The sequence below is a fragment of the Ochotona princeps genome, chromosome 3 (genome assembly GCF_030435755.1).
Source record: "Ochotona princeps isolate mOchPri1 chromosome 3, mOchPri1.hap1, whole genome shotgun sequence".
Lineage (NCBI taxonomy): Eukaryota > Metazoa > Chordata > Mammalia > Lagomorpha > Ochotonidae > Ochotona > Ochotona princeps.
In genome coordinates, this window is record NC_080834.1 from 76887789 (window position 1) to 76909737 (window position 21949).

General features: G+C 41.4%; 1 protein-coding gene across 2 annotated transcripts in view; it reads left to right on the forward strand.

Annotated features, from left to right (window-relative positions):
• The first annotated feature begins 1092 nt into the window (after positions 1-1092).
• NECTIN3 (nectin cell adhesion molecule 3) overlaps positions 1093-21949 on the forward strand; it is a 117461-nt gene continuing 96604 nt past the window's right edge. Inside the window, exon 1 of one of the 2 annotated variants that reach the window (XM_058661852.1) lies at positions 1093-1582. In XM_058661852.1, coding sequence (XP_058517835.1) covers positions 1417-1582 — 166 coding nt within the window. In that variant the 5' untranslated portion in view covers positions 1093-1416. The remainder of the gene's footprint in view (positions 1583-21949) is intronic. The other variant, XM_058661851.1, reaches the window with a different exon arrangement.

Genomic DNA, 21949 nt, shown 5'->3' on the forward strand with positions numbered 1-21949 from the left:
CCACCGACACAGGCTACAGTAGCCGTCCACCAGCCTGCACACACTCCGAGGAACTTGGGTGGCCTTGGCTGCAAGGTCACGTCGCCCGGGCTGTGCCGGACACGGTTTGTGAAGAGGGCGGGCAGGCTGCCAGCCAGGGGTGAGGGAGAGTCTCGGAGGGGCCAGACGCCCCTCTCACTTTCTGCTCAGAGAAAAAAAAATAACGTGACACGTGCGAACAAGCATGCAAATGAAACCCAAGGGGGAAAAAAAAACCACACCACACCCTAAGCCCTCCGATGGGCGAGATCCAGGGCCTCCTGTTGCCAGTCTCCCGGCTCCGAAAGTGGATAGCCCGGCGAGGAAGCAAGAACAGCGAGGAAGCAAGAACCTTTAGGGGCTCGTGTCCTCACCCAGCCCCGCTGACCCTCCGCTACCAAGCAGCCCTCCCAAAGAAAGGGGGCGGACCAGCGCCGGTGTTAACGTGCTTCGGACAACCGGGGAGGGGCGGTGGCGGGGAGCGGAGCTGGCAAGAAAGGAGGATTCGGAGAGCAGAGCTGCCCCAAGGAACAGGAAGGAGAAACGCCTCTCCTTTCCAAAGGTCCCCCAAGTCCCGGCGAGAAAGAAGAGGACCGGTCCAGCAGGCTGCATCGAGTTCCCTGACGGGAACCTTCAACGCGGGCGAGGAGGGCCGGCCTCCTGCTGCCTTCTCCTCACCACCCCTGCGCGTCCCGGCTCCCGGCCCCAGCGGCCGGCCAGCGCCCGGCTCCTCCGTCCGGCAGCCCTCCGCGTCTGTCGGCCCGGGCCGGGCGGACCCGCGAGGGCGGAGTGGGCGAGACCATCGCCAAGCCCGGCGAGGGGGTGGCGGTGGAGGCGTGAGGCAGGAGCGAGGGGCGGGGCCTGCTAACCTCTTCCAGATTTTCCGGTCCTTTTTCCAGCTCTGCTTTGCGGAGGGACCCCCCCCTCCCCGCCAGTGGATGTGAGGAGGTTCCTTTTTTTTTTTCAGGCTGTCTCCTTGAGAGGGGAGGAGCGTGTGCAGGAGGGCGGGGCGGGAGGGGCAGCGGCCGGCACACCCGGGGCATCTGACGGGGAGGCCGGGCGGGCGGGCGAGGGTCGGCTTCCTCTCCCCCCCTCCCTCGAGGGCGGGGTGGTGCGTTCCGAGTTCCCAGGAGTTCGAGGCGGGCGGGTGCCGGGCGCGGGGGGGAGGGGAGCGGCGGCGGGCGGCGGGGCGGCTCCGGCTCGAGCCTCGGCAGTGGCGTCGGCGACGACGGCGGAGTCGGGGCGGCCGCGAGCGCTCCGCTCAGTGTCCCCCGGCGGCGACGGCGCCAGAGCTGGGAGTTAGGGCCACGCGCGCGCCGGACCGCGGCCACCGCCGCCGCCGCCGCCGCCCAGAGCCTCCAGCGCCGGGGCCGAGGGCAGCCGGGGGGAGGGTGGGGGATGGCGCGGACCCCGGGGCCGGCCCCGCCGTGTCCCGGAGGCGGCAAGGCACAACTTTCCTCCGCTTCTCCCCCCGGGGCCGGGCTCCCGCTGGCGCCCCCGACGCCTCCGCCGCCGCCGCTGCTGCTGCTGCTCTTGCCGCTGCTGCTCCTCTCCCGGCTCTGTGGTAGGTGAAGCTCTCGGCGGGCTGAGGAGGGGAGGCGGCGCCCGGGGGTCCCCGGGAAGGCGGCGAGGCCGTTGTGTTGGGCGGTTGACGGCGCGAGGAGCCGAGGGTGCCGCCGCGGACTTTGGCTGCAAACTTTTGTTGGCCGCCGCCCGGGGCGAGGCGGGCGAAGGGGCCGGCGGGGCGAGAGCCACGGGCGGCGGCAGCCCTCTCCTCCGCCCCGCCGGGCCGCCCCGGCCGCGCGGGTGGGTGGCCGCGCTGAGGGTCGGGGGGTCGGCCTGGGTGCTTGGGGGGCGCGGGGGCTCCTCAGGGTTGTGCTCCGGGGACCGTTACTTCTTCGCTTTTCTCTTTTCTTTCTCTCTCTTTTTTTTAACCCCGCGGGAGCACAAGAGGGCAGGGCAGCTGCGGACTTCTGAGCTCGGGCTGAGGCTGCTGAGATGCACGTTTGCAGCCTCCCCTTTTTTTCCTCTTTCCCCGTGTGAAACTTGAGCTGTGAGCCCAGAAATCCGGGAGACCGGAGCCTGACGGAATGAAGCCCTTGGGGGTCCATTGCCTTTCGTGGCCTTCCAGACCCCCCTCCCCAAGAAGGCACCATTTTCGCCCACCCTGCCGCAGCATCTCCTCCAGTCCCTTGGCCGGGCTCTGCCTTCCCGTTTGTGGGACGTCTCCCGCCTTCCATGCCCGCTGTAACAGAGCGTGCTTGTCCTCAGGACCTAGAGGACCGTGTTAAAAATACTTGGTTACATCGCCGGTGCCCTGGTTGGCTCCCGTCTCTGCTCCCTTGTTTTCTCCGTCACATTTGGCTCTTTGCAAGTTGTGTTTACCAGATACGGGAGACTGGAGGCCTAACTCGATCTGCCTTTCCTGTGGGAGAAATAGCCTTCAGCGATAATTAATGGAAGCCAGTGATTTGGGAACACCAGGCCGTTGGCCTTTGGAGGAGAGCTGTGAATATCTTTGAGTGGGATCAGAACACCGCCGTTTTTCATTCAAGGGTTCCTCTTGGTGAGGAAATTCAAGGGGGCAAAAGTTAGCACTTGGCTTATGAAGTCTTAAAAGTTTTACTAGAATTCAATAAAAAGAGGGCTGTGTGCACAGTTCTTGGCTAGTGCGGGTGCTGTGTTACTGATACGTGAGTCGGGATAGCTGGTTATGAGAGAAGCAAAGTTAGGGTGAGATTGAGTGCCCCTTATCGGCTGAGATTTTTCTGTTACCAGTCACCACAGCACTTCCAGCAGCTCTGTGGTGACAGTTTCTCATTTACATGCTAAATGACATGTTTTATAATGTGCACTGTTTGCGCCGCCTTGATCCCTAGGTGTTTAGTGCCAAGGCACATTTTTTCAAGAGGGGCTGTTACCTCCTTAAATTGATGCGAGCTTCTAGGTTGCGTTGTGAGCTCTGCTTTCCCCGGGAGTGAACGCTCCTTGCAGGTGGGTTTTCCAGGCCAGTCTGAGGGAGTGCTAGCAGCTTTCTCTCCTGCTTCAGTGCAGGCTAAGAACTGAGAGAATACTAATAGTTGCTCAGGCAGATCTAGTCAGAAAAAGACGCGGGGAAGGCTGTATTGATCCTGTAGGTAGAATTTACAGAAATAGTTTCACAGTAGTTGTGCAAAGGAATTGATTCCTTTTGGAAGGAACATATTGGTCTTTCCATGGAAGAAGAGATTGTTTAGAAAGAGGCTTTCATCCTGTGTGGTTGGAAGGGCTTGCTGTTGCGTTTTGGAGCCCAGGCACTTGAGCGGTGTAGGCAGTGGACTGTGATTGAGAGGAGGTGTGAAGTCAAGTCTTTGGAGTCGACTCTGCTCATAGTCCTGGAGATAAGCTTTGTGTTCATGCACAGTGTTCTTTTAAATAGTTCCCCTTTTTTGGGGATCATAGTGTTGTAACACCCTAACTTGTGAACTCTTCTGAAAAGTTGACGTTTACTTCAGAATTGTCTTACAGCAGAGCATAGTTGTTGAGACTTAAGGGTATTTACTAAGTATGGAAACTGCATTTTCTGTTTGTAAGCGGGCTGTGGATCTTACACTTTGTGTTGGTCGAGCTGTTTAAGGTTCGTGGTTCTGGTATTCGTGATTCTAATTACACTTGAGTATTTTTTTTTTTTTTGACTTAGTGGACACAGTTTAGAACTGAAAGACTTTCTGCCAATTTGCCAACCAGTGCTTTACTTACTTCTATCACATACAGATTATTTTTTTTCTGCTTTGATACTCTTTACATTTAAGATAACCTTAGCTATAATAAATTTTGTCATGTCAGTATGTTAAAAATAATTCTTCACAGTTGGTACACTGCTAATCTGTAAACTTTGGAAAAATTTATACGAATGATCTGTTGGTTTTTTGGGGGTACATATTAGTTGGAAAAATTAAGTTTTAAAATAATTTTATGGGTTGATAAACTTATGGGTTTTTTGTTTTCAAGCTTAAAAAAACTTCATAGATACAAAGGTCAGATGGATTACGTTTTTGTAGCATCTAACTTGATAAACTTCATTTATGTAATTTTGAAGTTTCATATTTGTTTTTGATGACAAATTCATAATCAAATTGATCTCACTTTTCGTTCCTACTTTTTTTAAATGCAGTTAGGCATATCAGCAGGGATGTATTTTTGGTAAGAAGGCTTGACCTTTGTAAGGTTGCATCTGAGATTCTGGCCTCTGCTATTTAAGCAAGATTTATCTAATGATGGATATCTGTAGGATGATAAATTCGTAACATATTTGTAAGAAAAAATATATGTAACTTTTAAGAACATATTGTGTTTTGTGTGTTTTATAAGTGGTTATGCCTATAACACAAGAGTCGGACAGTCCTGGCTTCAAGGTGCTTTCAGAATTGTCTCAACCGGAAAAGAAATAGATGAATGTAGGGCAGACTGATGAGTATGCTGGAGATGAACCCAAGGTACTGTGGATTGTCCCAAAGTACATTTACCTCATTAGGCAGTAACATACATAATGTGGAGCACACACACACACAAAATCACTTTTTATAATTATTGGGGTGTATCTTTGTTGGGATTAGATTTTTGTAGTCATACAATATCTCTGGCTCTCTTGTGCAGTTTATAATTTAGTTATTGAAGTTTCATAATAACTGAATCCTTGGCAGATTATTTAGTCCTAGAAATGTAATTTCATGTCACTTAGGAAATCATAATGTAATGTGCTAATAGTGTATTAAATCAAAGGATAAAATAAAGCAGTTGGAGTGTCTAACACTCAAATGTTAGCATTTTTTATATTGTATAGGGCAAATCCAACCCACTTGCTATTGGTGATTCTTAAATTCTATTCTTATGTCTTATGTCTTGAATAATTGAATTTTTAAGTTAGTTGTGTACTTGGAATTTATGTCTATTTGGTGGGTAGCTTGATTAATAATCTTTAAATATCAGTATAGGTGCAGACAATTATATATATGTTTATGTATACATATACATAAAACCAACTTTTGGAATATTAGAATACAGTCAGATTAATTCAGCTGTATGAGTGATCTAACTAGGTGGAATATTCCCCAAGTAATGTCAAATGCGTTTTAAAATTTGACATAAAATCACTTTGAATGTTATTACATTGGCAATGTGGGGTAGGAAGGAGGAGTCACAGTCTGGCTTCCATTTGATCAAGTTCCTGATAGAATTAACTGGAAATCTATAATACACATTGCTGATAGATAACCAAAATTAGAAGCTAGCAGAAAATATCAAATCTTCCCTTTTTGCAGTAAGCTATATATCATTGGATATGTTGGGGCAATATTTATGAATTCTAGAAGGCAGATTACAGAACATCAAAATAACCTCCATTTTTTTAAACAAGGATATATCACATACTCTATAATCTAAGTTACATAGGAATTGACTGTGAGGCAGTAAATGGTTTGTAAGCAATGCCACATTTAATGAATAATTATTGTTAATATGTAAGTATAAATAAAAATCCAATACCGTTTGGGTTAGTAGTAGAATTTTTTAACAGATTCATTTATTTTTTATTTGAAAGGCAAATTTTACATGAGAAGGAGAGACAAAGATCTTCCATTGGTTAACTTCCCAAATGGCTGCAACAGCTGGAGCTTAGGTGATCTGAAGCTGGGATCCAGGAGCTTGTGGGTTTCCCACGTGGGAGCAAGGTCCCAAGAACTTGGGCCGTTCTGTGCTGCTTTCCCAGACCATAAAGTCGGATCTGGAGTGTGAACTGGCACCTCTATGTTTTGCTGATGCCACTGAGTGAAGAATCAGTACACTGTGCCACTGCATTGGCCCCAGTTACAGAATTTTAAAGATGATTTTGTTTGCTAAGCCCTCAGATCCCCAAATCTGACCACCTTTAGTGTGTCATTCTTTTAATTATGTATTTGTGAAATGCTTTAAAGTTCTTGAACACATATCTTCTCTTGATTTCCATAAAAGTGAATATCTTTAGCTTTGTGTGATATGCTCTGATACAGTATTATCACTTTTAAAAGTTTTTGTTTTTGCCTTAAAGGTTTATTTGTTTATTTTTTTTAATCGGAAAGGCAGATTTTCAGAAGAAAGGAAAGACAAAGATATTCCATCCATTGGTTTACTCCCAAAGCAGCCACAAAGGCTGGAGCTGCACTAATCTGAAGCCAGGACCCTGGAACTTCCAGTCCTTCATGCGGGTGCAGGGTCCCAAGGCTTTGGGCCATCCTCTGCTGCTTTCCCAGGCCACAAGCAGGGAGCTGGATGGGAAGTGGTGCAGCTGAAACATGAGTCAGCACCCATAAGGGATTCCCATGGCACTTTCAAGGAGAGGTTTTAGCAACTGAACCATCATGCTGCGCCTAAAAATAAATAAAAAAAAAATGACAAGTTGTAATTCCACATATAGGAGAGATTATAGTAGCTTTTTAGTAGTAAAGTATTTTGATTTCCTTTAATGGGTAGAAAAAATCAAACTTGCTTATATCTTAAATAAATTGGCTATTATACGCAATAGACTTTTCAAGTGTGTTCCCATTTCTTCAGTACAAGTGAAATAACAAAAAAGCATGGAGGTACATCAACATTCTCAGAGTCAGCCAAAACAGGCTGTGTATATGGTTTGAAATCATAGTTACTAGGAAATATTTTTCAAAATAATATAGCTAGGCCTTCTTACCGATTTGCTGGATAAACAAGTTTAAAAAGGGAATGGGAAATTTGTATTTTGAGAGATAACCTTGATTTACTTTTTTCTTCTTATCAGAATGAATTACTGCAGTTTTGTTTGATTGGACCACAGGTGACGCACTCTACTCTTTAGCTCACTGTGTATACTTGTGTCCTTGGCATGCAGAGGAGATTCATATTTCTTTATTTCAGAAGACTTCAGCAAATTCAAGTTTAGCATAAATAACACATCCCATAGAAAGATGTGAGCCAGCTGTTTTTACATTTTTCAAATGCTACATGAAAACAAAGGTGAATTTTATCTTAATAAGTTTTATTTAACACAATATAAGCAAAATATTTTAGCATGAAGTTGGTGTTATAAATTGAGTCCTTTTACAGGCCTGGCGTGGTAGCCTCATGGCTAGAGTCCTCGCCTTGCTCGCCTGGGATCCCATATGGGCAATGGTTCTGATCCAGGTGGTCCCGCTTGCTATTCGGCTCCCTGCCTGTGGCCTGGGAAAGCAGTCGAGAATGGTCCAAGGCGTTGGGACACTGCACCCACGTGTGGGAGACCCTGAAGAAGCTCCATGTTCCTGGCTTCCGTTGAGGCCATTTGGGGAGTGAATCAGCGGACAGAAGATCTTCCTCTTTGTCTCTCTTCCTCTCTGTATATCTGACTTTCCAATAAATTTTTTTTAAAAAATTGAGATATTTTAAAAATTAAGAAATTTCATAAAAATCTTTGCAATCCAGTGGGCATTTTACATTCACAGATCACATTCAGTGCATTCGGTAGTCACATATGCTCTCTGGTTGCTACTGCTTTGGACAGTGCAGGTCTGAACTGTTCACTGCCTCGGATATGCCCTTCTCATGCGATTCTTCAGTACTTATTAATAAGGTCTGTAGTGGCCTTGCTCTTCCTTCCTCCCTCGTCAAATTCTGGAGTGCTTTGTTTAGATATTTCTTTCTCTGTGATTATTTCTCTCTTCTTGGATAAAGTGAGGATGCATTTTCTCTTAATGTTTCATGATATCAGTATTATTATGTTTAGGACAATGTTTCTTAAAGTGTTTCCTTAAAATGTTAAATTTAAGGTAAAATTTGTGAAGAAAGCATCATGATTGAGTCCATTTTGGAATGGAAAAGCTAATCATATATTCTTAATGGGATGTTACAGTGTGCTGTAGTCTTATTAATGGTCAAAGAAATTAGGAAGATGTGCTGTTTCACTGTAACTGTGTTATGCATAGCACACATAAGCCGTGTATCCTCAAAGAGGTTTGGACTCTTAATGTTATTTGTATTTTGAAATTACAGTTATAAGAAGGTCATGGGAAATGCATACTAAGGAAAGTTGTGTGTGAATTTCCAAATATTTTTGTGCTAAAGTAATGTTATCTTTTAATTTTGTTTTTCACCAGCATATTGACATGGCCAGTGAAAGTTGAGATGTTAACTAGAAAATTGTAGGCCTGAATATGGCACTGATGAAATTGATTTTTAGTTTTTCTCTTTATTCACTATTGTCTTACCCATTTATTTTGTACTTTGGATGGCTATAACACTGACCTTATAGAAGAACTACAAGATTTCCTGTAATATGAACTATGTATTTATCCCAGAATGCATGCAGTTTAAAAGCTTCTGTGAAACATATTTTACATTATGTATGACTTATCTCACTCTTAGTTTGTGTTCTAGGAATATAGTGGATACATTTAAGGTGGCTGGTCTGTTTTGTAATGGAAAAATGTGCCATTCATGCAGAATATGGGAAGAGTACACAGAGCTGGGGCTCAGTGTTTGAAAACAGTGTGGGAGTGCTGAGCCCTTGTAATTCAACTTAATGGAAAGATAGTAAGCTGTAGTTTTAAAATCTTCCTAGAGAGACCGTAATTTCTTTAATTGCAAAATTAAAAATTTCTGATCATTGAATTTCCTTTCATTTAATGATTTTGAGTGGACAAAATTCAAGTGGGAAAAGATTTTAAAGGCACTGCACAGGGTTAGGAGTCAACTTTTTCCACTAAATCCTGAATTTGCTTATGTTATCAGCTACAACAGCCACCCCAGATTTCTTGTTTTGCTTGTTTCAATTAAAGGAAGGGACAGGGATTCATAATGGGTAAAACCACCGCCTGTGGTGCCAGTAGCCAGTATGGGCGTTGATTGGAGTCCCTGTTGCTCCATTTCACATACAGCTCCCTCCCAGTGGCCTGTGGAGGGCAGTGGAAGAAGGCCCAAGTGCTTGGACCTCTGCCAACTGCATAGAATGAGGGGGAAAGCTTCTGGCTTCTGCCTGGCCCAGCCCCAGCTGTTGGGGCCATGTGGAGTGGGAAATCATCACAGAGCATCTCTGTCCTTATCTCTGTTTCTATAAGACTGACTCAAACAACAAGCAAAAATAGATAAAAAGAGGGAATAAGTTGCGACCAGGAAGTGGATATTCACCTGCTAGTTGAGAGAGACACTTACTTCCCACTTTGGAGTGCCTGGCTTTGGTTCCTGGCTCTGCTTCTTGCCTGTAGCTTCTCACTATTGCAGCAAGGCTGCAGTTGGGATTTTTTCACCTTCCTGGGAGACCAGCGTTCAGTCCTTGCTGTTGCATGTGTTTGATAGGTAAAGCAGCAGTTAAAAGCATTTTCTTTCTCTTTCTGCCTACCAAAAATAAATGTATGGTTATCTGGCTGGCCAGTTTATATGCCTAGTGCCCATTAAAAGCATAATAAATTTTAATACTGAAATCACAGAAAGTTTGTGTTAAAGTTTAGAGTTTATATTATGTTGGTACAGTGTCAAAGAATTCAGTTTTTTTTAAGTTGCTATAGATCCAACAATTGACTGAATGATTTTGAATAAAAAGAAGGCATATAACACCTTGAATTACTACTAATAATGAAGATATACATTTTTCTTTTTTTTTTTAAAAGATTTATTTTTATTGGAAAGGTCGGTTTACAGAGAGAAGGAGAGACAGAAAAATCTGCGTGCTCTGGTTCACATCCCAAATGGCTGCAATGGCTGGAGCTGCGCTGATCCAAAGCCAGGAGCCAGGAGCTTTTTTGGGGTATTCCAGACAGGTACAGGGTCCCAAGGATTTGGGCTGTTCTCCATTGCCTTAGCAGGCCATCAGCAGGGAGTTGGATGGGAAGTGGAGAAGCCAGGACACAAACCCGCTCCTATATGGTTTGTTGTTGCTGTGAGATAGAGGATTAGTCAGCTGAACCATGCTGTACTGACCCAGAGACATGCATTTTTTTTTTTTAACAGTAAATGCTCTTGGCATTTCTGTTATAAAAGATATCATTTTTATGGCTTTTCAACTTTCAAATTCTTAAAGGAGTCAGTAGGTGTGGTGGCTGTTTGTCATGCATTGTTTGTTACATTTACTTTCTGTATTTAACAGTATCTTGGTTATATTTTCATCATGATTAATAGTGAAAATGGTTAAATTTTTGCATAGTTGGTGACATGTGTCCCTAAAGGCTCTTGTTTTTCAGAAGCTTTAATCTTGACAGCATCTGTTAAAATATTGAAGTCCGCTAAGAAAAATATTTTTGTGGCTTTGCTGCCCTCTAGAGTCATCTAAAATTGTCACTGGGTTTTCTTCTCATCAGATGATTAGAATTCCTTGACTTTCAAACAGTGTTGAGTCATATTTACTGGTAAAATATGGTAAAATTTAGTCGTAACAGTTGATCTAGACCTGCAAAATTAAAAGGCTTAACAATTGGGGTTAAGGACTATTGAGTATTAGCCAGCAGCTAGGTGATAGGGTAGCAACCACATGTTTATGCTGCGTGATGTAGAGCCGTAGGCTAAGGTGCCTCCAGCTTATAAACTAGTTAGTATGAACAGCTGCATGCTATAAAATATTTATAAAGATAGATATTTGTAGCAGTATACCAAGTGATATGATTAAACTTTTTTTTTTTAGTTCTTTATTGTATGACAGAGTTTAATAGGCATTGTAGTTTCTCCTTCCTCTCACCCTCCCCATTGGTCTGCTCTCCAGTTTTTCACTAGGTGTCTTCCGAGTGCCCTCTGAAGTCCATCTTAGTGCCAGTGAAGTGTCTCCCAACAATGTAGGGACTTACCTGTTGTTTCACTGTGAGCCCATCCTTGTATTTCAAGTGTAGGAATATACTTCTCTCTGTTTCTGCCTATGGACATATTTATTCCTGCTGCGCTTCCATTATATCTCATCTTAGGTATAGTCCCCCTTGGGTTGAGTGAGAAAAAAGAAGGGAAAAAAATAAGTAAAATGAAATAATGAGCCTTCATTTCCATGGTGTTGTTGAACTTGTAGCAGGGGTATCAGTGTGATGTTAGGGCGGTGCAAAAGAGTGTCCAATATCTTCCTGTAGAAATTAATGCTAGTGTATGACCCGTGTGGTTCAAATGGGAGTACAGTATGGAATAGAACATCTTTACCCCTGGGTACTAGCATTAACAATGATAAGAGGGATGTTAAAAATCTTAGGTGATTATATGCAATCCGTCTCCCATTAATTATTCATAGGTTACATCACAATATCTTATTGCATGTAGTACAAACAGTTTGGAGGTGCGATAATATACAATTTATATTTTATATATTTTATATATTTTTATATTTGACATCATATTATCTTATATTAAGGCAAACATATCTGACCTTTTGGAATTGGCTCATTTCCATTAGCATAATACTTTCCAGTTGGGCCCATTTGGCCACGAAGAAATGTATTTTGGGGTTTTTTTTTTAATAGCTGAGTAATATTCCATAGAGTAGATAGACCATAGTTTCCTTACCTAGTCTGTTGATGGGCATTTCAGTTGCTTCCATGTTTTTGTGATTATTGATTGTGCTGCTATGAACATAGGGGTGCATGTTGCTTTCTCCTGTAATAGATCTTTAGGATATATTTCTAGAAGTGCTATTGCTGGGTCATATGGTATACAGATTTCCAGTTGTTTGAGTATTCTCCATACTGATTTCTGTAGAGGCTGCATCAGCCTGCAATCTTACCAGCACTGGAGTAGGGTTCTCTTTTCCCCACATCCTTGCCAGCAGCCATAAAGAGAATAATTAGAAATCACTACAAACAACTGTACTCTAAAAAATCAGAAGACCTCTAGGCAATGAAAGGTTCCTGGACTCCCACCGTCTACCAAAACCCAGTCACGAGGCAGAAAATTTAAATAAACATATAACTGAAACAGAGATCGAATAAGTGATTGAAGCTCTCCCAACAAAGAAAAGCCCAGGCCCAAATGGGTTTCACTGCTGAATTCTACAAAACACTCCAAGTAGAGCTGACCTCGATCTTCCACAAACTCTTGAAAACAATAAAAAAGGAGGCAACTCTTCCAAACTCATTCTATGAAGCCAGCATTACCCTAATACCAAAACTGGATAGAGAATTAACAGAGAAGGAAGATTACAGACTGATATCCCTGATGAACATAGATGCTAAGATCCCAACAGAATACAAAAATACATCAGACAGATCATTCATCCGGACCAAGTAGGGTTCACCCTGGGCATGCAGGGATGGTTCAACATTTGTAAATCCATAAATGTAATACATCACATTCAGAAACTGAAGAACAAAAATCATATGATAGTCTCAATAGATGCAGAAAAAGCTTTTGACAAAATCCAGCACCATTTCATGTTAAAAATGCTAAATAAAGTAGGCGTAGAAGCAACAGTCCATAGCATAATCAAAGCAATATATCATTAAGCTTTTTAAAAGATCAGTAAGGTCTGAAGGAGTCAAAAAAAGTTAATAAATGAAACCTTTGATCTGTATCTTGAAGAATGAATACAGTTCATATTCTGCCAGCTCTACTTTCAGACCAAGGATGGTCTCCCAGTGAAACTGTTGAATTTATCTGGACAATAAGATGCTGGACACTCTGCATGATTCATGCCCGTAATGAAGGAATCATGACTGATTGTGAACTGTACTACTGTAACAATATGGAGGAATTCAGTATGGGGGGAGGGCTTGGGGGAATCCCAGGGCCTATGAAATTGTGTCATGAAATGCAATTTAAAAAAAAAGGGATGATGGGACTTGATGAAAAACAAATCATTTTTCTAGTTGCAGAGACTCTGTTAGGCTTCTTGGAGTCTTTTTTTCTTTTTAATATTAATTTTGTTTTTATTGGAAAATCAGATATACAGAAAGGAGGAGAGACAGAAGATCTTTCCATTGATTCCCTCCCCAAGGGGACGCAGAGAAGCTTTTAGCTCTAAGAAATAGAAATTGTAGTGAGGCTTTGGTTTCTAATGACTTTTTTTAAAATTTTTAAATTTTTTTTTTAAGGATTTATTTTTATTACAAAGTCAGACATACAGAGAGAGGAGGAGAGTCAGAGAGGAAGATCCTCCGTCCGATGATTCACTCCCCAAGCGAGCTGCAACGGGTCAGTGCGCGCCGATCCGATGCCGGGAACCAGGAACCTCTTCCAGGTCTCCCATGCGGGTGCAGGGTCCCAAAGCCCTGGGCCGTCCTCAACTGCTTTGCCAGGCCACAAGCAGGGAGCTGGATGGGAAGTGGAGCCGCCGGCATCAGAACCGGTGCCCATATGGGATCCCGGGGTGGGTTCAAGGCGAGGACTTAAGCCGCTAGGTCACGGTGCTGGGCCCTCTAATGACTTTTGTAATATTGAGGATAATTGAGTGTGGGGATGGACGATATTGGAAGTTAGGGTAGGATTTTGGGAGGAAAAATGGAATAAGACATAGCTATGATTGAATGAAATGATGGATGTAAAGGATGATTGCAGGTTGCTAGTATGTTTATGTTGGTTACTGTTAATATTTAAGTTAGTGCTAAGTGTAATGTAGATAATTTAAGTACACAGAGTTAGTAAAATAATAAAATGTGATCCAGGAAACAAATTGTGTTTAAGTATTGAAGGAAGTGAAATTAGAGTGAAACTACTGGATACCTCTTGAATATGGTGTAATAGGATATCTGAAAAAAAGCAGAGAGAGAGAAAGAGAGAGAGAATGAGTGTATGGAAGTTGCTATTTCAGATTTATAAGGCAGCTGTTCTAGAAGTAGTAGTATTCCAGAATTAGAACAGTGATAAGTGCAAACTGAAAGAAAAGGTTTATTAGCAATAGATTATTGAAAGCCAAAACTAAAATACCTTCCTAGGCTTCCAGGACATGAGGAGTGGAAATAAATAAATGAATTAAGTGTTTTATATTGGACAAATAGGAAGGAGTAAATATTGTTGAATGTTAAATTCAGGTAATAATTATAACAAAAGGTTGGGGACAGGTACTGTGGTTCAGCAGGCTAATCCTCCATTCCCTGGCCCCAGCATCCCATATAGGCACTGGCTTATGTCCCGGCTGCTCCACTTCTGATTCAACTCTTTGCTTATAGCCCGGGAAAGCAACGAAGGATGGCCCAAGTCTTTGGGGCCTTGCACCCATGTGGGAAACCAGGAAGAAACTCCTGGTTCTGAGCTTTGGACTGGCCCAGCCCTGTCTGTTGCAGCCATTTGGGGGGGAGTGAATCAGTGAATGGAAGACCTCTTTGTCTCTCCTTCTATCTGTAAATTTGCCTTTCAAATAAAAATAATCTCATATTAAAAACGGTACATTTTCCAGGATTGCCATACTATGATACTATAAATTAGTGTCTTAAAACTACACAAACTTGTTTTGTTTCAGATCTAGAGCCCTAGATGTGTGAAATCAAGGTGTCAGTAGGGCCGTGTTCTCTCTCAGGCTCTGTATAGATTCCTTCTTGCCTTTTCCTAACTTCTGGTTTTTTTCGACAAGCCTTAGCTTGCCTTGCAGTTGTATCACTACAGTTGTGGCATTTTGTCATGTGACATGCTTTCAAAGTGTTTTCCTCTTGGGGACAGCCATATTGAATTAAGAGCCCACCTTGCTTCAGTATCATTTCATCTTAAATTGCATCTTAATTAATATGCAGAGACTCTGTCTTTAAATAGGGTCATTATAACAGGTACCAGAAGTTAGAACTCCAACTATTTTTTTTTAAAGGGAAATACTAGGAACAAAAATGTGATGTTACATTTATCTATCTATCTAATCTATTTATTTATTTTTATTGAAAAGGCAGATTACAGAGAGGAGAGACAGAAAGGTTTTGAGATTCACTTTGTAAATGGCCTCACTGGCTGGAGCTGAGCCAACCAGAATCCAGCAGTTTCTTCTGGGTCTTCCATATGGGTTCAGGGTCCTAAGGCTTTTGGTTTGGTCATTTGCCACTGCTTTCCTAGGCCATTGGCAGGGGGCTGGATGGGAAGTAGAACAGTTGGGACGTGAATCAGTACCCATATAGGACCCTGGTTCTTGCAAGGGGAGGATTAGCCAATTGAGCCATTGCGCTGAGCCCTGATGGTTATTTTTAGACTGTGTACATTGTGAGATATGAGGCTTGATTCAAATCAAAATGCCAGGTGAATAAAGCATTTTGAAGAAATAAGATATGAACTAATTTAAACAAGCCTTGAAATAGATTCATGAAATACTAAAACTTTTGATACATACATACAAAACTTAAGTATGTTTGCTGTCTCAACTATTAAAAAATGAGCCTTTCCGTGAAATCATGACCCTGGTTGAGAAGGAAGATCTTGCTAGCACTCCAGAAGCCACTGTTACACTTTTTTGGTAAACTATGGATCTGTCTCCTAACACCACTAATTAGATTTATCTGGTTTTTGCTTAGCTTTATATAATACTTGACAGTTGTTAGAGTCATTCATATGTTGCATTTAGAAATATTTTTTAACCATTGCTTAGTATTTGTTTTCATAATTTTTTAGTTTTAATATTGGAATACCCATGTATTGTTTTCACTTTGAGGCTTTTGTGAATAGTACTGATGTGAAAATCATTGAGTGTTTTGGTAATGTAGTTGTTGACACATATTATGTGTGTTTTTGTCATGTCTTCCAAAATGTTTGTAACAATTTACACTTCCACAATTGTGCATCACGAGTTGTTATACATCCTTAACAGCCCTTTGCAAAATTAGTGTTTTTCTTCTTTTAATGTGTTGTAACTTTAATTTATATTTCACTAGTGTTTGGGATTTTAGGAATATGGGCTCTATCAATATCCTCATTTGTGAAGCGCCTGTTCATTCTGTTCCTTGTTAATTTAGTTAGGTTGTCTTGTATTTGTGTCTATTTTTAGTTGTATATGTATGCCAGGTATGAACACTTTGCTTGTTGTATATACTACAAATATTTTCTGCCATTCTGTCCTTTTCACTATGTTAACAATGTCTGTTGTACAGAAATTCCCAAATACCTATTCCCATAATCTAAAAAAGTCCTCTCTATAATTATTTGTGTCTTATTTACAAAATTTTGCTGCACACTATCATAAAAATTTTGATCTTGGAGGTTTTACTATTTTGCCTTCTATATGCTATTTAGATGCTATTCTTTTCTAAGTATGAGGCAAGGTCTAGCCTTTCTCTTTGTTTACTATTCAATTTACCATTACCATTTATTGGAAGTTTTTTTTTTGGGGGGGAAGTGAAGTGTTCATATCTGCCTGGATTTGCTCTTAGCTCCATTGTGTTGGTCCATTCTTCAATTTTGTGCAAATATCATATCTCGTAGTTTTATAATTTGGTAGTAGGTAAGAGTAGGTTAATTCTCCTATTTGTTTATTATGCTTTTAGGTTCTTTAGTAGCAATTTATTTTCTTTGGGAAGTCTACAGTAATCTTTATTTGGCATATGTGAAATCTGTGGATTAATTAGGGGCTAAATTGATTATCTGGTTTTTGCAAAGCTGTTTGTTAAAAAGATTATTCTCTCCCCATTGAATTAGGTTGGTACCTTACTGGAGTTGATGACCTTTAATGTGATCATTTACATCTGGACACTATTCTGTGGAAAATATGTCTGTCTTTATTATGGTATCACAGTTATTATTATTATTGTTATTATCCATACAGTTTTCATTTTCATTAGCGAACAGTCCTGAAATTGGGACGTGTCAGATTTGCAGATTGGTTTTCCTCATCACGTTAGTATGGCTGTTAGTCCCATTAGTTTTCATTTGAATTTGAGAGATAAATGTTGTTGATCTGTACGTTAGTTTGCAGACTGTAGGCATTTTAACAGTATTATTTCTTATTCATGAATGTCGGTTAACTCACCATTTATTTAGAATTATTTAATTTTTAATAGTTTCATAATTTCCAACATAATATTTGTGCTTCTGCTAAATTTATTCATTGCATTCTTTTTTATTTTCTCATCGATGGGATTGTATCAATGGAATTGTCTTTTTCTAGATTTTTAGATTTTTATTGGAAAGGCAGGTTTACAGAGAGAAGGTGAAACAGAAAGATGAACTGTTTCATTCGAGTTTAAAGTAGATTGAAAGGTATGTTGTGACTTCAGATTTATGGAGAGGAGAGACATAGAGATCTTCTGTCCATGAAGCTGAGCTGATCCAAAGCCAGGAGTCAGGTGCTTCTTTTGGGTCTCCCATAAGGGGGCAGGGTCCCAAGGCATTGTGCCATCCTCGACTGCTTTCCCAGGCCATTAGCAAGCAGCTGGGTGTGAAGTGTAGCAACAGAACACGATGTGGCACCCATGTGGGATCCTGGTGCTTGCAAGATGAAGATTTAGCTAGTTGAGCCATCACGACAGACTGTACGTGTATTTAAGTAAACTTATGATCGTTCTTTTAAATTCCTTCTCAGGTATTCCATCAATCTCTTTGTCTTTACATTCTAATATTAAAATGTTTCTGTGTTCCTTTTTGGGAGCAATTTTGCCTTCCTTATTCATGCCGTACTTCTTTGTTTAGGTTTAGGTATTTTTAAGTCACTTTTTGGTTGACTCCTCTGTAGCTTAGTGGTGTGGCTACTCCTTCAGTGGGTATTCCGAATTGTGTGCTGGGTTGCACCAGGGAACTCTGGTCAGTGTTTGAAGGTGGGTCAGGAGGTCAGGGTGACATCCAAGTTGGGTGTGGTAGAACTTCTTCATTGTCATCATTGGGGTGCTGTGATTGTATTCGCAAGAGTAATTGTAGCCTCAATTCCTCTCCTCTGAGATCATCAAATACTTAAGCCTTTCTTTGCTGCTTCTGAGGATGCTTTAGGAGGAAAGAGGGTTAGAAGTGCAATAGAAGTTGCAAGGCCGTCATCTCAGCTGGCGGCTAACCTACTGCTCTACGTTGCCTACTAGAGATTATGGAACTTTCAATTCATTAATAAGTCTGAACATCTTTCTTGTTTGCATTTGTGTTTTTACTATTCTCTTTCTAGGCATTGCAATCTCTGCTGTATAGTAGTGACTTGAAGTACATCCCTAGAGCTACTGCAACTAATTGCCATAAATCCAGTGGTTAAAAACAAATTTATGCTTTCAGAGTTCTAGAGCGCGGAAGTCCAGAAACAGGGCGGTGGCATGCTGTGCTGCCATCACTGCTCTGCTGAAGATTCTGTTCCTTGTTCTTGAAGCTTCTGAGGGCTGCAGACGTTCTTGGCTTCTACCTGCGCATACCTGCAGTGCCTCCCTTTTTACCTTTATATAGGCTTCTCTTTCTTTTTGACTTCTCTGTTTTTTTTTTTTTTTTTTTCCGTTTTTAGATTTTTTTGGAAAGAAGATACACAGAGAGGAGGATCTTCTGTCCAATGATTCACTCCCCGGGTGGCCGGAATGGCTGGAGCTAAGTCAATCCAAAGCCAGGAACCAGGAGTCTCCTCCAGGTCTCCCACGCGGGTGCAGGGTCCCAAGGTTTTGGGCCATCCTCAACTGCTTTCCCAGGCCATAAGCAGGGAGCTGGATGGGAAGTGGGGCTTGCCGGCATTAGAACTGGTGCCCAGATGGGATCCTGGTGTATGCAAGGTGAGAACTTTAGCCAGTGATCTACCGTGGCGGACCCTTCTGTGTTTCTTGTAAGAACACATGCCATTGGATTTGGGTTCTATTCAGATAATCCTGGTGATCTGTATCTGTACAGACCCCCTTTCCAAAAAAAACAACGGAATTCACAGGTCCTCATCTTAGTCGTTTTTTCTGCATGCATACTTTTTGTTTTCCAGTCCTATATGTGAACTACTAGACACTTTTCTAACACCTGTCATTATTTTTGGCTTCCTCTGTTTTCACCCTGTAAAATTTTCTCTCTCTGCTGCTTCTTTGCAGTTTCCCTGACTAGGCCTTAAACTTCTGAAGGGCAGGGTGCGTGCCTTGCTGCTCCTCAGCCTCACTTTACAAGTTTACCTTGCATTTTTGTTTCTTTTCTTCTCTGGCTTTTCTTCCTTGCTCTGCCACAGTGCTTACCCTTGCAGGAAACCTTGGCCTTAGAGGTGTTGGCCTCTATTGAGTCCCTCTCCTTAAATAGCGTGCTGATGATTCTGGATATTTTGATTCTTGTTTGACTTTGAGCCAGTTTGTTTATATCCACAGTATAGCTTACAAAGGTTCTGATTTGGTTGCCTTGAATCTGTAGATCAATCAGGTTGGGAAAAACTGGCATCTTGATAATACTGACTCTTGCTATTGATCAACGTGAAATATCTCTGCCACTTACTATTATTTCTTTGATTTTCCAAGATATGGTTTCTACATATGGATCTTTATGTATTTCAGTAGGTGTCTATAAGTATTTTCGTGTCAGTGTTGCTAATGTGATGAACGCTGTATTTGAAGTTTCAGATTCATTATGCATTTTTCTTTTTTAAGATTTTTTATTTATTTTTATTACAAAGTCAGATATACAGAGAGGAGGAGAGACAGAGGGGAAGATCTTCCGTCCGATGATTCACTCCCCAAGTGAGCTGCAACGGCCGGTGCTGCACCGATCCGAAGCTAGGAACCAGGAACCTCCTCCGGGTCTCCCATGCGGCGGGTGCAGGGTCCCAAAGTCTTGGGCCATCCTCGACTGCTTTCCCAGGCCACAAGCAGAGAGCTGGGTGGGAAGTGGAACTGCCGGGATTAGAACCGGCGCCCATATGGGATCCCGGGTTGTTCAAGGCGAGGACTTAAGCCGCTAGGCCACGCCGCCGGGCCCCATTATGCCTTTTTCAAAACTCATGGAATGTATACCACCTAGACTCAATACTGGTGTAAACTTACAGGTTTGGGTGATGGCAGTGCGTCAGTGTAGCTTCATCAGGCGCAACGAATATGCCACACTGGTATTAGCTGTTGATGGTGGGAAAGGCTGTGGTGCTTTAGGGAAGGCAGGGCATATTGGACCTCTCTGTATCTATAGTTCACTGTTGCTATGAACCAAAACTGAAAATAAGGATCTTTTTTTTTTCAGTAAAAGGAGTATGTCTATAATAAGTGCTATCAGGCAGTTAAAGAAATAAAATTATATGTACCGCAACATAAACTTGAAAGGAAGTGAGACAGAAAGTACATATAGTATGATTCCACTTGCATGAAATTATAGAAAGAATTGGACTGATCCAGTTAAGATGTTGGGCTGACTATAGAGTTAAGGCTGATGATGTGAAGTTGATGAACATCAGGATAAAAGACTAGATAATCTAAGGTGAATTTTAGAAAAAAGCACGTTTCCATCACTGAATTTTAATCATGTTGTATAATTTAGAAAATAGTAGAGCCTATGACATCCAGTAGTTGGTAATCTAAAAAGAAAATGAAACATAAGGCAGTAGATGTTGCAGTGTGCCCATATAATTTGATATCCAAGCTGAAATATTTTCAGAATGAAAGGACAGTGGAAGAACATTATGTCAAAATAAAAATTATGAACCTAGACATTTCAAAGCAAACTGAGGCACATCACTTTTTAAGTCACCAAGTTACGACAGACTTAAAATGAGACATGAAAATTATAGAAGTGTACAGAATAAGAAAGGCTGTATGCGGCTAGTGAGGCTTTTCCTTCGGCTAAGCTGAAACTGCTGAACTTTTGTATAGTTAATTTATGGATGAATTAAGCAGTTAATCCGGAGACTGTAGAAAATTTGAAATGCAAGGGAATTTTGTGAAAGTCAGAAGAATTCAAATATTTCAGTATTACGATTACCAGTATAAATAATAATTTGTTTTAAATTTCATGTTGCACGTGTTCATTGCCAGTGTATAGGAAAGTGATTGGATATCCCTTTTTGTTGCCTGGTAGTATTTCATTATTTGAGTATACCACCAATTGTTTGTTCATTCACTTGTTAATGGACATTTGATTTTTTTCCCCATTTTGGGTTATCTTGGATAAAGTAGGTATGAACATATGTGTAAAAAGACATTGTATGGAAAGGTGTTTCCTTGTCTAATGAAGTAAAGGCAAAAGAGTAATATGGGTAAATCATCAGGTATTTGTTTACTTTTTAGAAAGTGCTATGTTTCTTCCAGTATGGTTGCCCCATTTTACAGTGCAACCAGCAATCTAGAAGAGGTCTAATGCATCTAATTTTTTTAAACAGTTGATCTAGTCATTTTGTAAAATATTTAGCCATCCTAATGGATAGGTGGTGGAATATTTATAGTTTTACATTTCCCTGATATTGGACATCTTTTCATTCACTTGCTTAATGTGTTTTCTTTGGCAGTGTGTCTATTCAAATGCGTTGTTCACGTTGTATTAGCTTATTTTCTTAAGAATATTTTAGAGTTCTTTATTTTAATCTTCATCAGTTATAACTCCTTTATCAGAAACACACCTTCACAAAGATTTTCCCAATCAGTGGATGAAGAGTGTCTTGATGAACAGCAATTTTTAATTTTGATAAAGCTCACCAATTTTACTTTTACTGCTAAAACATATGAATATTTGCCTCATACCAGGTCACCAAAATTTGCTTTTTTGTATGAATTTTAGAAACATTTTGTCAGTTTCTGATGGGATTTTTGCTGGAGTCCAGCTCCAGCCGAGAGTTCGGAGCTCGGGAAGGGTGTGTGGAGTCGGCGATAAAGAAAGACACACACTGACACTTGGTGGTTTCTTGCTATATATTTTATTCTCAAGAAGAAGCTGTCCTTTTTATTTACTTAGACACATCACTAGCCTCTGCACAAACGTTTGATTTTTTATCTTTAACTTTAGAACTAAGACAGCATACACAGATGTTCAATTAATTTTTACTTCATGGTCAACCAGGTGCTCTTAAAGATAATTCTGTAAGTTACTATAATTAGTTTCTTTAAAGCAAACCATTATTCATTCTTCAGAAGTATCCATTAGGTGACAGCCAGAATTCCAAGGCCGAGGCACTGATGGTTACCTACTAATCAGTAAAACATTC